The sequence below is a fragment of the Coturnix japonica genome, chromosome 3 (assembly GCF_054131305.1).
Source record: "Coturnix japonica strain WE chromosome 3, WE-NBRP24, whole genome shotgun sequence".
Taxonomy (NCBI): Eukaryota; Metazoa; Chordata; class Aves; order Galliformes; family Phasianidae; genus Coturnix; species Coturnix japonica.
The window spans coordinates 96,421,284-96,439,709 of NC_140665.1; the positions used below are offsets into that span (position 1 = coordinate 96,421,284).

The 18,426-nt window shown below is 39.7% G+C and overlaps 1 protein-coding gene across 2 annotated transcripts in view; it reads right to left on the reverse strand.

The window, feature by feature from the left end:
- LDAH (lipid droplet associated hydrolase) overlaps positions 1-18,426 on the reverse strand; it is a 98,169-nt gene that overhangs the window by 69,118 nt on the left and 10,625 nt on the right. For both annotated transcript variants that reach the window (XM_085542271.1, XM_015859555.3), the window contains exon 3: positions 1,045-1,179. In XM_085542271.1, coding sequence (XP_085398397.1) covers positions 1,045-1,179 — 135 coding nt within the window. The remainder of the gene's footprint in view (positions 1-1,044; positions 1,180-18,426) is intronic.

The window sequence follows — 18,426 nt, forward strand, 5'->3', positions numbered from 1 at the left end:
CTATGATCCTACTTTCTGTGCTGAAGAGAAATCAACAGAAAACACTGTAGAAAATTAAGATGCACCATGAACAAAAAAATAAGACACAGACGTGCTAGCCCTTTTATCAGCTATATTTCAGTTCTTCAACTGTATCTCTAAGATATAAATCACGTTACTTTGGATTTCCATTGCACTTCACATACATAGAATATGAGCAAAAATCAGTAAATAATTAATTCTGTTTTCAGTTAATTTTTTTTTCTTGATCTTATTCTGCTACAAAGAAAAGCACCTTGGTTGTATTGAGTAGAAACAAAACCAAAGCCATGGTCTCTTATTTTTATTTTGGTCTGAGACATCGTATTTTCTATTTTTTACCAAGTCAGAACAAATGTCCAGAGAATTAAACCACCCTAAGGTATGGCTGGATACAGGTATGTACACCTGCCTTTACTGAGAAGTGCTGGCCAGAAAAAAAACACAGATGGAATGCATCGGAGGAACTTAGCTTCAAGGAGCTGCTATCCGACCTCCCATTTTCAATGTGCTTTTAAAAGAACTTGAGGCAAGACTGTATATTTTAGTCCCTGAGATGGCCATGAGTGAGACAGCACTGAATCAGTTGTAAGTCTCAAACTAGCAATGAACAACTTCAGGATTGGTTCACTGATATGTGTGAGCTTTAACTAACATTTAGTTTCCTACCAAAAGGAGTTGAAGGTCTGTTGAAAAGTTTCCAACTTGCAGTTATCTGCTGTCACGCTCAAAAACATTTATTACTGATGGAGGTGCATAATCAAAAAAGTTCATAGATTATTGTTCTAAATGCATCTTCTTTCCTCTTAAGTTTGCAAACAGCAAGCTCTGCTATGTTCTTTACTGCCTTTATTAAACTAACAAATCTAATTTACCTAAAAAAAATATTTTCCTTTGTAACTTCCGTTTTCATAAGACTGTTCTGAGGAAATATAAAACTCAACATCTTTGGAACAAGTTATGCAGGAAAAAGAAAAAGAAGAAGGGTGTAACAAACAACAGTGTATAAGATTTACAGTACAGTACCTTCTATCATCTCCATACCACTAGGAGGCTTACAGTGTCCAGCATGGCTCACAACCCAGACAGGATACTGCTGATTTAGTCCACAATATAACGCCTTTATAAAGGTCCTGTAATAACCTGCCAGCCCAGGGTTACCTGCCAAAAGAAACACACCAGCACAGTTAATATTAACTGCTCAAAAGCAAGCAATGTACTTCAAAGCAAACTAAATGGCATTATATACGAACTTGTTAATTTAATTTCTCCTATACATTTCCAATTTCTGTTCTCCCAGTAGTAGGGGCTATGCTATTGAACTGTTCTAATTCCACTACCATGACATAAATGAGAAGCATACTATAGAAAATGCTGAAGATCAAAATGTATTGTAGAAGCTAAAATTGAAGCTGTGCTAAAGAGAAAATCTCCTATTAAAGCTGAAGCAGCTTGTTCATGTATCTCGTCAAGTTACAGCATGAAAATTGGGCAGATATAAAGAAATCTCCAACCACACTTGTATAAAAATGCATATTTTCTTCCTATTAATTTATTACTCTCTCAGGGTAGTCCCACTGGTTTCTTTCTTTCTTAGATAGCATGGAAGCCCACTACCATAGACAGGACTGCTCAGTTGCATGTTCTTCACTTATATACCAGCAATGCTTAGTTTGGATATCATCAACAGCAAGAGGAAGCATGTGAAAAAAGTCATTCAATTTTTAAGACAAAGGCATCACAAAATAACACAAACGTATCGCTGCAAGAGTATGAAGGAAAAAAAAAAGACAAACATTAAAACTGTGTAAAATCCTTTGTAAAAGTCTGATGGAAATAACAGAGCGGCCCAGCGTAAGCAGTGACTGGGAAAGAGTCTGAGCTGTTGTCAAACTAGTGTGCGTAGAAATGGTATACAGAAATTACACTGGGTTTATCTCACTCCTTCCCTTCAAATAGTGGGCATCTGGCTTGGTGTTTCGCTCTTCAGATAGCACAAAGTAAGTTCATTGCTCTCCAAAGAGGCCCATTCTCTCAATGCAGCATTTCCAAAGTAGCATTTAATGACTCCAGAGTAGCAGTTTAGAAGGTACCGTGAGCCTACCAGAACAGGTGTGTTCAGAAGCTCACTCCAGTACTGACACATGGAAGGTAGCAGGAATCCAAAATAAAGTGCACAAAGTACACAAAATGTAAGGTTTCTCATCACTGAGTCATCAGCTGAAGAAGTAAGAAATGTGCTAGGAAGGATCAGGCTGGGTATCAGGAAACAATTCTCTGAAATGGACTGGAATGTGGAGTGGCACAGGCAGCCCACAGAGGTGGGGGGAGTCACCATCCATGGATGTGCTCAAGAACCATGGAGATGTGGCACTGAGGGACATAGTTGGTAGGCATGGTGGGGATGGGTTGATGGTTGGACTTGATGACCTTAGAGGTCTTTTCCAATTTTAATGATTCTATGGTTCTATTCCATGACAAACCACAGGGTGAAGCTTTAGATCAAATATGACATAGAACTCTCAGAGCTCTCTCAAAGCTCAGTGATACTTCTTTGGGGATAATGAGATTTTTATCCTGTACTAACTGGAAGGTGCATGTCAGACAGATAAAAGAAGATCCACGAATGTGGAAGAAATCCCCTTCTCCTATTCTTGATACACACCTGCTCAAGGTAAAAGACATGCTCAGGGGTCAGCTGTTAGATTTGTTGTTGATGAAAAAGTCTTGAAGAGTATGAATGAGAACTAAATTCATCACACGGGTATAGAGGCAATGCAGCACTTACTCATGCATTTTAAGGATTTCCGAGTATGTCAAAACAAACCTACGTTCTTGCACTCAGCCCCTAAGTGCCAAAAATGGAAACCATAAGCAAATGCAATGCTAACCTTTATGATTTGAAGGCTACTCCAATCATTTGAAAACCACATTAATTCTCAGACACCTTATAGCACCTGAATCATCCGTGCATGCCAGCAAGCCTCATGTTGCAGTCATGTGAACCAAGAAGCACATCTTAAGCAGTCACTCTCAACTGTGCTCAATTTTAAACGGCACTTACATTGCTTCATAGGAAAAAAAAGTAATATATGTAAGTGGTGACCAGGTTAACGACACAAAAGTGTAAGACACTGCAGATTAGCTTCATTTGCAAAAAACATTTAAGCATTTTATGGGAAGAATGTGTTAAGTGGACATTTTACTCAGCCAGTCAGAACCCAGTAAAGCCACTTTATTTGGTGCACGCACAAAGTTCAGTAACAAGGAACTCCCTTCCTTCACTGTCCTTCCCCATAACACAACTCAGTTCATCCATATATTCTATTACAACTCCAGGTCCCTCAGTTTTTAACTTGAAGACAAAACTCTCTTGCTTTTCTGAGTGTTCCATATTCTTGTTAGAGCTCTTTCCAATAAACTAACATTTTAAATACCAGTGGCTTCCATCTTATAAAGACAGATGCAGTGAAGAGACAGTACCTTCTGTAAGCAATATATCTAACCCAGTGTATCACTAACCATCACTTTCATCCTGATCACCTCTATAACGTGTCATAAGGACAAACACGGCCTGCCTATACAATTGTGAAATACTTCAGGTTATGAAGACATATAGCAAATCACACAGGAAAGGCCTTCTATCCTGCAAGGGGCAGATCAGAAACGTACAGAGTTCATGCAAATGAAACAGAGACTGAAAGAAAAAGCGAAAGTAATTCTTAGCAGCTCTGGAAGGGAAATCTAAACTGAGAAGTATTTATTTCATCAGGCTACAGAAAATGCCAAAGAAAGTGGGGAGCAAAGAAGATTACTGTGCAGCTAAATCACCCCAAAGCACTAAGGGATTTCTTACACCTTGTTCTGAACTGAGCTTTTGTGCCCTGAACTGTCCTGCAGGATGTCCCTCGGTATGTTCAGCTGTCTCCAAAACCAGATCATCTGCAACAGCAGTAGCTGGCACTGGGCTGCGGAGCTCCACGCACTTCTCAAGCAGTTTGTCTTCTGTTTCCTTTGGGACCTCAGCAGGACCATAAAGAATAGAAGCAGCTACATGAATAGAAGAAGGGAAACACACAGCCAGCAGTAGGCTTACAGAGACCTTTGAGGAACTGGAAAAAATGCCAGTAATTACCATGAGTTTAATTTTAGAAATAATCCACAGTTTCAGAATTAAGTATGTATACCACAGTATAATATCCTGCAACAAAAGCAACTGCAGGCCCTTTTTTGTTTGTTTGTTTTTAAATGAGCAGCCATAAATCACATTTGAAATCCAGGGGTGCACAGCAGGACCACACAAAAGTCATTTTTGTGGCAGTGGCTCCAAGTGCCTCCTCACAGAGCTGCCAAAGCTCCCCAGCTCCAGCCAGAAGGATCGACATGACAAGTTCCTCACTCAAGGAAACGTAACCCGTTTTTTGGCATCTGACCAGCCACCATGGAAGAAGATGGAACTCCCCTATGTTAATGAATGGAAAGCAGCCCACGCAGATGTCGGGAGGATTTAAATGGAGCATGTAAAAAAATAAAAAAATAAATAAATAAAAATATATATATATATATATGAAATACAATGATGTTCTCACACTTGGGAAAAAAAAAAGGCATAAACTGACATTGCAGTTGACAGTCAGGCCTTAAAAGGAAACACACATTTCTATGCCACACAGGGTCAACGAGCTTCAACTAAACCTGTCAATAATGACTGAAGGATCATCACAACCTCCCATCAATTAAACTTCCACCTGCTTGCAGATGCAGGGGACTGAGATTCTTAGCTCTGTGCTCTGCTTAGAGACTGTGTGCTAAGGGAGCAACATCAGCCAAGGAGCAAACAATTACAAGGATGTGTTTCTGCAGAAACACATGTGGAAGCTCCGTTTGATCCCCTCTAACTGTGGAATCATGAATTCGGCTGGGAAGCTCCTTAATATACTGGCGAGATGTGTGAAAACAGGGAATCTCTGAAGGATTCAGCCAGGTGCCAGTAACTGCTTATTACAGAGGTTTTTCAGGAATATTTCACATTTTCTCTCGATAAATATAGGTGAAAATATGTAAGATTTTAGCCTGATACATTTGTAAAACTTCCATATGAATTTTTATAACATGCATTCTTCATACACATTTCACAGAGCAAATACATTTGCCTGCTATTCTCAAGCACTGTTCCACCTTCAGGGCAAACATGGGTTCATGTACTTCTGAAGAGATCCTATGGACATCCTGAGAAAACCTGAGCTGAACAAACAACGATGCTTTTGCCTAAGTGAGAACAGTGCCTTGAGCCCGTGAATAAGAATTCAGAGATAGAAATTGTGATGGGAAAACACATGCTTGTTTCTTCACATGAATGACTCAAAACATTTATTCAGACAGATATGACATGAAGTCTGGAATGGAAGCCCAGTGGATTTTATCTGTGATGACATGATATTACAGGGGTGTAACACAGTTTTGAACTCCACAGACTCATTTAAGTATCTACCTTTAATATCTCAATCAGGTAAGACACATGCAGATATATAGATATACATATGAATGATTCTTTTCACACACCTCTAAAGAAATGGTTCTTGGAAGAGACTTAAGACTGATATATCAAAGTGAAACAAAACAAATGGACTTTGTTTTTGTAAAACAATTGAATTTTAAAAGCAAGAACCAGGATTTCCTTGGGTGAACAATTAACTAATACTTGCATGCAGATTAGACATTAACCTTTTAAATTAGTTCTCCTGGTACACACCTGTACATACACAGCCTCTTGTGCACTTAAACAGATAAAGACATTTTACTACTTTAGACATATAGAGGTGGTTGACCCCATCTGTACTGCAACCCCTCCTGCAGGCTTTACATTGGGTCTCAAGCTCCAAGAGGGACTCGTTGAGTTCAGTGACTGAAGCGGACTTGCACCAACAGAAAACTATCTCCTTCCAAAGGAAACAAAGGAAAACAAAGGATGTAGCAGAAGAGGAACATGAGACTTGGTGTCACATGGGTTCACAACAATGTCAATGAAACATCTGAATAACAACGCAACACTGATGAGACAAATTCAGCCAGAAAAAGACAAAGACAAAAAAAATAAACAATTCAAAAAACAAGATCACCACAAATGGTTTTGTTTGGATAAATAGCTCCGCAGACTCTATCACTTTTGAATACTGTACAAGAAGGAAGTAAACAAATTCAGAAGGCAGCAGAAATGACATTTTCAAGTCTGTATCAGATATTTGTCTATGCTGTACTGTTGCTCAATGTACAAAAAGTGTAAGTTTGTGGGCTTCAGGGAGTTTATTTTGTCTTAAGATAGATGAAATACTTTATAAGCAAGTGAAAATTGGCTATGGCAGCATGGAGACAGTTAATATGGAATAATGATGATTTCTTTGTTCAAGGAAAGACTGGATGTTGTGTTGCGGGACATGGTTTAGTGGGAGCTATTAGTAATAGGTGAATGGTTGGACTGGATGGTCTTTTCCAACCCTGGTGATTCTACGATTCTAAAAGTCTGGAATTGTGTTGCTGTAGTTTCTATGGGAAGAAAAGATTTCTTTTTGAGGCTCAGGGATGCCAAAAGAATGCAACATTTGAGAGAGCAGTCTACGGTTATTTTTGTTTCTTATTGGTCTCCTGAAGCACAGAAAGGCGAAGCAACAACCTACTCTGCAAACAATAAATCAAGAAGAAAACCTAAGAGTGAAACCATGCAGTTAAGGCTGTTTATAGCAGCTCTGAGTAGACGTTCCATGAAGACTTCAACTGAAACACTTCCAACACCTCTCTTCTTTGTCAGCACAAGTAACCATGTACAAGCACAGATTTTAGCCATTTCCGACCTACTTGAAGAGCTTCTGTTTCATAGGACTTTAGTAGCAGATATAAAAGATCTAAAACTTGAAGGTGGAAAGGCATTACATAACTACATATTACTACATATCTATTTATTCTTACTGAGTCTTAAGATCCATTGAGAATAATCAGGAGTTGCTTTCAAAAAGACGGACAGCAGGACAATAATCAAAATCCTCCATCGCACTCATAATGGGAAAACAACAGGCCAAGAGCAATGATTTACTGAATTTCTGGTTTTACTGTCCTCATAATCTGGTTATTGAATGTAATGGGGGACATTATTTTGAGAAATGCTGCAGCAATCAATAGAAGCTGCTATCAAGATAGAAATAAGGCCACACATTATCTACAGTTTGAAAGGAGAAAGCTATTTTTCCTGATTTCCGAAGAGATCACTAAATAAAAGTATGATTTCCACTGGCGCTATATATCAGCTCAGGCACTTCTAGCAATAGCTACTAGGAAGGAGATGTACATTACACACATTTTATATGAATTAATAGCACAAGATACACATAGAAAAACTGGATCTACATCATAGGTAGGTATTTGAGCTTCCCTTCTGCCTTAGATATCACATGAAGAGAAACAGATTCTTCATTAAATGGTCAAATCAAACAAAATACCAGAGAACACAATATTTCCATAACTCAGGCCAAGTCGAGCTTCTGCACATTGCAGGGGAGGGATTACTTCCTCTCTTGATTATGCTTTGTGGCCAGGGAGGCAGGAAGAACCATGCTGAAAATGCCTCATTAATAGGGAGAGGACATGGAGAGAAGACTTCAGATTGAGAAATTTCAGTCAGTCACTTCAGTAAGTCACATCTGCCACCCAGATTTAGTGGAGGGAATTACTATCAAGCACAGTTGGATCTTCAACCATCCTGTCATTACTCTGCCTCCTCAAACTCAACAAGCCTAAATGTGCCAAACCCCTGTCAGAGGTACTTGTGGAGCGCTGGGAAATTCAACAAAAGTGGCATATTTTGAGCCTAGATCTGACATACGAGCTCCTCTTTGCATGAGGAAGTTTTTATTTTTAATGATTTTTTTTTCTTCTTTTCTAAAGACAATGGAAGCTGACCCAGTAAACAAAGCAAAACTGTCAGCATATTTTCAAACATTACTCACAAACAAGTACTCCATAAGCAGCTAAATAATGAAGTGTAGCATCCTAAGAACTGAATTTTCTAATATCTAATACAGGACAGAAGACTTCTTGACTTCGGGGAGTATTTTACTGGTTTGTATATCTTCCATCCAAATTATTACCTTTTTCGTATCTTTGAGGTCCCTATCACTCACAAATATTTAAGGAAAGTCAGCTGATACCTTCAAAGTTTTATATACAAATTACTTTTATCCCCAAGGAGTAATTTACACAAAAAGTCTAACTATTTAGCATAGTGAAATACAGAGAGCCTCAAAGAAATTGGATCTCAGTCCAGACAGCACATCTCATTGACAAATCCACAAGAACTTGACCCAGAAAGATTCCATTAATCCCAGTCAGAGAACAGAAACAACAGACCACTGTGGTTTAACCCCGCATGCAGCTCAGCACCATGCAGCCACTGGCTCATTCATTTACCAGTGGAGTGATGGAGAGAAAGGGAAAAAATATAACTCATGGGTTAAGATACAGGCGGTCTAATAGGATAGAAAAGGAAGGCAAAATGACAATCGTTATTATAAAAGAATATACAAAGCAGGCGATGCACAGTGTAATTGCTGACTACTTGGTGACTGATGCCCTAACAGTCTCTGAGAATTGGTTCCCTCCAGTCAACTCCTCAAGCTGATTACTGGGTCCCCCTGGTAATACTCAGCATGGCACCACATGAACATTATTTTGGCCATTTTCAGTAAGCTGTCCTGGTCCTGCCCTCCCAGCTCCTTGTGCACGCTCATCTCTTCAGTCTCTTATAATGATCTGTCAAAGAGGTGCCCTCGGGTTTGCAGAGCCATCACTCAGCAACAACTAAAACATCAACGTATTATCAACATTATTCTCCTCCTAAATTCAAAACACAGCACCATACCAGACGCCAGGAAGAAAAGTGACTAATCCAGCCAAAACATGTACAAGAAAGTTAAAGTGCTACTAACAACTAAGAACTCCATCGCTTATAAAAAGTTAACATCACCTAACACTCATGGTCATCTAAGCACGTACATGGTCAACTGAAAATAAGATTGAACCTATAACTGAGCCATGAACATTCCTGCTACTAATGGGGCAAGTATCTAGAAAAGTTGGAAGAAAGCATTTTGTAATCAGGAGTTTTCTTTTTTGGTCACTGATCTTGTTTCTTTTCAACAATAAACTTAGAAAATATGACAGTATACAACACACATCCCATGGAAGCATGCAAATAAAAAAATATTCTGCTGCACTGACGTCCCACTGAAATAGAAAGCTGTGCTTTTATTTCTTTATCCCAGAAGCACTGAATCGTAGGGGCTGGAAGAAACCTCTGGAGATCAAGTCCAACTCCCCCTTCTAAAGCAGGGTGCCTATAGCAGGTCCACAGAAAAACACATTAACTTGTCCCACGTAATCTCTTCTATCTAGATTGTTACCCTACACAGACTTTGAACCCTTAGAGCGCAATCTGTTGTCATTGATTGTTTTTGTACTGTGTATACCAGCTACTGGAGAGTGAGAAACTCCTTCACCTCCATCCATTTTTTTCTTCAGACAAAAGAAAAATTCAAATTAAAGTAACATACAAATTCACTATGTCAAAAAACTCAAAACTCAGGGTCAAATATAGACTGCTGGCAGCTTCATTTTGAGCTGCAGAATAAACAAAAGCAGAAGCTGCAAGGAAGGGGCACTGCATTCCCAGCGAATCACTACCACCTGGTGTGACCAGTGGGGTACCAGCTCCTTCCAGAAAAGCCTGAGGATGGAGCATGTGAAACCACAGGCGCTGTGTGTGCTGGGGCGTGACACCATAATTTAACATCAGAAAATTCTGCAACACGTTCAACTGAAGGAACTCCCTCCCACCTTCCTCCTGCCATTCCCACCCCCCTACCACAGCTCACCAGCCTGACTTACACTGGCAGAGCCCTGCGGGGCCATGCTGTGAACCCAGACAGGGAACTGCTCCAGCTCCAAAAAAGACCCTAGAAGTAACTGTATGGATGTATTTAATTCACAGCATGACCTCTCAAACTATTGTTTTGGCATAACCAAGGGGTGGAGTAGCACAGTGTGGTGGGAAGAGGAATACCTCATGCCACTATTGTTGACAAACATTTGGATTGTGCAATTATGGCCTTACGAAGTATTTTAAGTGCTTTAAGCAGTAAACTGTTGGATTTCCCAGTGGGTTTCAATATACACTCTATGGTTTTTAACTACTATACTGCTTCAGGCTTGGGACCATAAAGCAGATGTTCCTAAGGCAAGAGCTCAATGGATACTCAGGCTTGCCCTCCAGTGCCCTGACAAAGCGCTCAAATCCAAATGGATGTTCAGTTACATCCCAACTTCTAATACAAAAAGGAAGCACGGAAACTCACCAGGAGGGTGTTTCTTACCTGACATTGATCATATAAGGTCATTAGACAGACAGATGGAATACAGGAAAAGACTTTCAGGAACACCAGCTGGCTTTCCCAGAGCCAGCCTGAGGAGCAGCACAGCAGCCAAGTAACACACTCAGAGCGCCACATGGTTGCCTCAAGCCCTCTGCTATAGTCATTATAACAGCATAGAGTTCACCTTCCCTGCACAGAAAGGGCAGTGAACTCATTGCAGTTCCCACTTGGTTAACTCACTGTCATAAACGTAAGGCACGCTGTTCTACAGGGAATGCTCTGCTCAGCTAAACCTTGTCCTGAAGATTATTGCAATTTCACATACTGCCAATACCAGAGAACAGATCAATGCTGCTGTTCAGCTACTACATAAAAAAGCTTAACTTTCTTATGAAGATACATAAATAAAGGCGGTATCTGCACATATAGTAAAGAGATCCTGCTCAGCCTTTTGATGTAAACATCTACCCCCAGGGCAGAATTCTAGATGCAAAATGAAGATATTTTGGGCTCCTGTTGATTAGCCACGTGATTTATGTATGAGATGGACACCACTCTGGGATGCCTGACTTTCCACACGCCATGTCATGGCAGCCAAGACTCAACACAAGGTTCTGAAGTCGATCACCTTCATTTTTGTGCCCCCCAATTCCCCTTTCCTTTCCATTTCATTCCTTCAACTGAAATCTGTCAACAGCAGCACTGCTCTGCTTGGAAATGTATGGGGAAGATGGGCGCAGGTAAGAATGAGTGCCTTGTACCTCTAATGAACAAAGGTAAGTGAAGATTAAGGAAAAAACATAGTGTTAACAGGGTGAAAGACATATATCCACATAGAAAACAGCAGGTGAAGGCATATACATGAGGAAAACAACCTGTTAAACTCAGCTTGAGATATTAAAAACTAAGTTACCCTACATGCAGCTATTTTCAATTATATTAACAGGAATGAAGTAACACTATGACTTTCATCTAAAATTTCTCGCTGCAACTACAAGTATTACTTAATTCAAGCTATTAACATCCAAAATGAAAAGATTCCCTTTTTTTTACATAAGAAAGAGTTGACGTATTTAATTGTTTTATTTTCTTTAATGTCCTTTGGGTACTTAGTGCTGAACAAACAGAAGATGATGTATGTCCTGCTCAGAGTTAAACATTCTAAGAGAGGAAGCATTTGTCGTCTCCCTCTATCCAGTTGTGCTTTTATTGTTAATTTACTTACTCGTTGTTAGCTGATCATTACTGAACACTAACTTAGAGACTCTGGTGATAGATTAGATAAATTTTCCAAATGGGAACAAAGATTTGTTTGGTACACAATTTGTGAGGATAGCTGAAGCATCTATTGAAAAGCAACCCAGTGGCGAGGCTGGGAACAAAAGCTCCAGCATTCCAGTCCTTGTGTTTGCTGCTCTAACTGGGTCTCCTTTATTTCACTCTCCATAACACAAGTTGAAGGCATTTTTATGACCCTCAACAACCAACAGAACCAATTAATCACTGTCACATGAATGGTCTTATAAAACTATTTTTCTAGAGTGTGGGTGAGATGCACAAGTAGAGAAGAAACAGTGCCTACATATGCATTCGGATGGTAGCATGAAGCCTGCTTGCGTATGATACTATTGACTATTACAGCAAAAAGCTTTCAAAAAACACTATTTTTTCTAATCTTTAAAACAGCTCCCTCTTCTGGCATACCTCTTCCAACAAAACCTCACTGCAGAGTTAAGGCTCTTACTATGCAATATGGCTGTGAAGGCAAGAAGTGGGCAGCTTAAACTACCTTTCTTGCACAGGTGACTAATTCTAATCAAGTATTTATCTACAAATATCCATATGATTATGTCTGCTACCACCTATACTCCTAAAAATATAGTAGATAAATCAACTGAGATCCAAATCCAGACTGGGACAAAAAGCCTGGATGACCAGCCCTTGAGCTTTATTCACAGAACCACTGAGATTAGCAGGGTCCCCTTGAGACCACCCGGTTCATCCTCCCATTCACACACTGTTAGCTCAACCAGTTGCCCAGCAATGTGCCCAGCTGGGTTTTGACCATCCCCACAGCATCTGAGCAACCTCATCCCTCAGTAGGTAGAAACAGTCCTGACTGTGCCCATCCCCAGCTCCCAGTCACACAAAAATTCCTAGGAAATAATGTTTCTTATCATGAACATTCATGTTCCATCATCTTGATTAGATGTTAGTGTTATATTGATTAGATTAGTGTTATATTAAGCTAGTCCTCTTTAAGAACCAGGTCTCACAAATCCATACTGAATCGTAATAAATACATAAATAAATAACCTAATCTCACTCTCATAGCCAGCTTGTTAGTGCCAAAACCACAGAAGAAAATGGTAGTATTCAGTCCTAAATAAATACATAAATAGATCTCGTTGCTTAATGCAGACAGAACAGGTACTTGATTTTGTTCATAGAAATATTGCTGGAGCTTCTTCAGTGAGTGTATATACAGAACTAGAACAGGTGCTAGAACCTAAAGGTGCCATCAGCCAAGAGGTAGAGAGTCATTTCCCCTCTTCACCTGTCCTTATTTCTCATTGCCAGCAGCATTCTCCTGTTGTCTAGCTGTATTTCCAAGACAAAGTGAACGCTACTATGTGCTGGGGTACACTGACTGCTGACGTAAGTAATACTTGCTCTCTATGAGGATGGAAGGTTTAACACAGGCTTCACAGATTTAAGCACACATTAAGTACTAAAGTTCACATGCTGGATTCTGAATTACATTCTATCCAAGGCTGCCAGAAGCTGCATACCCTGCATCCTAATCAGCTAATACTGGGAGTCCTTACTACATCTCACGTTGTTCTTGCTAGGAAATGGTTACCACACCAACAAGTCAATTTAAACCCATGGATTTTGTTTAAATTAAAGCGTACCCTAAAATCCAATGGATTTACACATTTTATGTAGCTTGTAGAGTCATGAACTAATTTTCACCGATAAGCAAAGCCACGGTCTCGGTGGTAGCAGTAGATCCTTCAGGAGACCTCTGAAAAACTATTCACTACAGCAATTGCTCAGCAGAGGGGATGATTAACAACCCTATGAAAGCAGTTCTAGTGGAAGCAAAAGAACCAAACCAATCAACCAAAAAAGTAAAAACCCTCCACGAAATACAAAGAAATTAAGTCTCAGAGCTATACAATCAGATCTAATGCAAATTACTACTACATGGTGGCATTTAATAAACTTAGCAAACGCTGAAAGATGATGTTTAAACACTAAATGAGGAGAGGTGAAGACAAAGCCAGATAAAGTACTGAAAGCTTTTCAGACTCCTTGCAGCACAGTCAAAAATAGAACAAAAAAAGACTGTAAGAGGAAGCTTCACTTCAAGGCAGAACCCATTAGAGACTTGTCATAATCCACAAAGATTGTTTGTACCATTTTCACTACTGAAAAAGTAGTCTTCAAGTGACAGTGGTGACGGGGGAGTCAGTCATGCAGCTACTCTAAAGAGAAGATCAAAATCCAACCATCTGTTGTGGGGAAATACAAAAACAACACTTGACTTGGAGGATCAGCTCACAAGATTAAATCCTTATACTGTAAAGTAAGCATCTGTTTAAAGCCTCTGTTTAAAGCCTTTAAGGACTTAAACACCACGAAGTCACTGCTTGTGTTGGTAAAACAATGATGATCCAATAACCCAGCAGCAATGAGATTGCAAGCAAGTAGATCAGGAAATTTGGCAAGCAGAGGGAATAGCCTGCGTGTGTGCCAAATAAATTTTGAGATTTTTGTATAATAATGAACAAAATTTTCATAGTATTCTCTACCAGAAAGAAAACAAATGTTATTTACATCATGCATTATCAACCATAAAGTAAGCTTTTCAAGTACAGGTCTGCAAATAACAAAGTTGCCTAGATTACAGCAATGATCATAAAAATTATGATGTCTGGAAAGATGGTATTACAATGCACTGCAGCAACGAAATGCAAGAACAACTTTGTGAAGGCTGGTCTAACAGCACAGTGGCTTTAAAATGTGTACTGTATTTATTTACAAGGTCCAATGTTTCGTAAATACACAGACGCAAATAGACACTTAAAGCGGTAAAAAAAAATATTCCATTACACTCTGTGGATCCTGGCAACCAACAAACCCAAGCAACATTAAATATTGCTGCAGTAGATTTTATACCTCAATGCTAATTTTACACTCAACAAACACTGCAAAAGGAAAAAACAGACCTTTATGACACAAGAGGAAAAAAAAGTAATTCCTGTCTTTCCCCATAACGCCTACATTTCCAGAAAACCAGGGACCTGATCCTTCAACTGTATACATTTAACTTTACTCTCATGGGAAAATGTAATTATTTTAATAGAAAAAAATAAATTATATTAAGAACAGTAAACAAGTACACATGTATTCTGGACTGAGGACAAGAGAACAAGTTGGGCCTTTTACACAGTAATTGCTTCAATAAACAGATTTCACTTACACGAGGAAAAAGGTTACAAAACAACCAAGTCTACAATAAACATTTCAACATGTCGATTCATTGAAGTATACACAGGCCACCATATATAAAAGCCCTGCTCTGCTGTGGCATAAGACTGAACTCCACTGATCACAGTGCATTTTAACTGCTTCAAGCACAGTTAAATTCAATCCAAACTCCGTAAGAAATTTTCCATTGATTTTGGAGTAGGAAGATGTGGAATCGGCTCCCCTGAGTTTTTTCAGGTTAAGTCAGGGCAGAAAGGAATCCTCCACACCATGGAGAAATCCAACTAACAAGAAGAAAATAAGCACATAAGAGTTACTCTCAAGTGTCTTGTGATAAGATTCTGTCAGAAGTTGAGGATTTCATCATTCCTTTCTTCCTCCCCCTCCATGTCCTGTTTTGATATGGAAATAAGCTTCATTTAAACTGGAAGAGCATGCACCAAAACAGCTGAACACGCAAAATAATGCACCATATACAGCAGGACTGAGCACGCTCAACCACTGAACACCTTGCTTCACATACTTTGCTTTTTGCATGAGAGTTGCTGGATGTTTCTTTCACTGGCCTGTAGCAGTCATTGCTTCATTCCATAAGAAATCTGAATTAGGGATACATGCCTTTCAAATGTGAAAATTGCTGGACTCCTAAAGGGTTCTGCATTTCATACTTCAAAAACCATGAGGAGAATGCTATCTACTCCTAACTGTCTAGGTATATGAATATGCTGCCAGATGGCCCAAGTGTCCAGATATCCCCTTGAACTGTACTTTTTATGTAGGCAGATAAATGTCCTTGAAGGCCAAAAACAAAGTATAGAACAAAAGAGGAAAACAAACAAACAAACAAACAAACAACTCACCAAACATCTAATTAAAAAGAAGCAAAGTGGCACTAGGCGATGTTAGCTCCTAGCCAGCAACTGCAGCATGGAACTTGGGTGACTGGACTGACCGCCAAATTTGGGTCAGATACAAAGATAACATCACTGTGGTTTTGCCCACACTACAATGCCAAGGTCAAAGGAAGTTTTTGGCTTTTTCTTCCAATGAAGAACTGTGGCACTGCAGCCATAAGTGCTTTGGCAATTATCTAATGGTAATACACATAACAGTAGAGTATAAACCAAGTCATTCAAGGCAAATGCCTTAAAATAGCCATTTCTCTTGACCTAGTTTCTGAATTAAATATCAACTAGCAATAGCATATTACTACATGAACTGCACATTTGTAGATGAGGTACATCAGATATGACATGGCTTCTTCCCTAAAGAGAGCCAGTACATAACACACTTCTTTTTCCGGACAGCAAAGACACAGAGGGGGAAAAAACCAACCCAAAATATTCTATTCAGAAGAATTGAAAAGCACTTAGTATTTACATGATAAAGGAAGAGGGCAACTTTGTTCCCATTGATACTGTGCAACAATGTAAGGTTTTCCTTAAAACTGTTCTATAATGTATCACTGCTAGTCCTATTCCCTTTTTCTGATCAGGAAGAGGAATCACAAACATACAATACAGAGTCTGCCCTACAAACCCGTACAGTATCCTAGGAAACGATGTAAGTAGGACCTTCAACAAACTGCAGCTGGGGAAACAGCAGGAAAGATGAAAATGCTGAAGTATAAACAGCACTGTCTCATTACTTAGAGAGGAACCATTCAAAACAATATTGGTGTCTTGGCCATAATTATGTTCAACACAGAATCTCTTTTGTATTAACAAACAAGTTAGAAATCAGTAGAAATGTTCTGCCTGCTTTGATGGCTTTTTAGAGTTTCCACCCTCATTGATGTTCAGGTAACAAGATATTCTCTGGGAACAGAAACAAACTCTTCCCTGACTTATTTATGGCTGCAAGTTGTACCAGAGGAGGTTTAGATCAGACATAAGAAGAAACTTTTTCTCTCAGAGACTGGTCAGGCACTGGAATGGCTGCCCAGGGAGGTGGTGGAGTCGCCATCCCTGGCAGTGTTCATCATCTGGATGAGGAGCTACGAAATGTGGTTTAGTGGTTTGTGGTAGCAATGGTAATGGGAGGACAGTTAGACTAGATGGTCTTGTAGGTCCTTTCCAACTTTGTGATTCTATGGTTATATTCCAAAATGCAGGTGGCAGGTATGGATATGGAAATGAAGAACACTTTTAGAGGCAATCACAAGTCATTAATATAAATTTCCCCTTAAAAATACAGTAAAGAAAGTACACAGTTATAACAGAAAGCTTTTTAATTCCAGCAAAATAAGCTTTATAATGATTTTAAAAAAAAGTGCTTTAGTTGCTTTTTGCTTACTATACAATCGTTAAAAAAGAGGAGTACCATAAATAAAACTGTAACCACAACAGCATCTCTCATCTTCAGGTTCTGCTTGTAAAGAATTCTTTGCCTTTCTGCTTTCCCGTTTGTGTTAGCTAAAAGGATCCCCTTCCCTTATCAGGACATCACACATGGCATTTCATTGAGACCAAGGGACTTGGGGGAAAAGCTGAGGAGCTAGGTACTCTAATAGCTGGCTAGGCTTGCAGAAAACACCCTCGTCATCAATTATTTCTCATCTAACCACTTTGCAGTTCGGTAGCTCTTGCTGCTGCATTTTTTCTAATAGTTCTCTCAGCAAAAGAACTCCCAATGTTACCAACACACTTCTGAAATTAGAGCAAAAACATCAGCGAGCTGCTCACAAAAGCTTGCAGATCACTACAGATCACTTAGAATATTCTTCTGATGCTTATCTCTGATCGTCTATCTAGTTAATACAAAATGCTACATCCCCATAGAGGTATACTGCAGGAAGCAAGACTCATAGCCTTGCTACTCCATTTTCCTATAGACAAGTTTTCTATATTAAACATAGAATCTATAAGGTCTGCATGTCCTGGTGCACTTCAAGCAAAATAATGTGGAAACAGACCGAGGCTCCAGAACCTGAGGTGAAAAGAAACAGATCTGTTCATTTAAGGCTTTTTAGAAATGCCTCAGCTGTACGAAATCAACAATCAAAAAGCATCAGCTCACACTTCACAGGATCACAGAATGGCTGGGGCTGGAAGGCATCTCAAGGATCACAAACGCTCCACCCCCCACAGGCAGGCAATGCCACTAACTTCCCCATTTATAATACTACACCAGGCTGTCAGGGCCCCATCCAACCTGGCCCTGAACATCTCCAGGGATGGGGCATCCACAACCTCTCTGGGCAGCTGTTCCAGCACCTCACTACTGTCATAGTAAAGAACTCCAGAAGTGGTTCAGATTAGACGTAAGAAAGAACTTTTTCCTCCCTGAGAGAGGTCAGGCACTGGAATGGCTGCCCAGGGAGGTGGTGGAGTTGCCATCCCTGGCAGTGTTCAAGAGGCATCTGGATGAGGAGCTACGAGATAGAGTTTAGTAGCTTGTGGTAGCAATAGCAATGGGAGGACAGTTGAACTAGAAGACCTTGTAGGTCCTTTCCAACCTTGTGATTCTATGAACTTCCCCCTGATATCCAAAC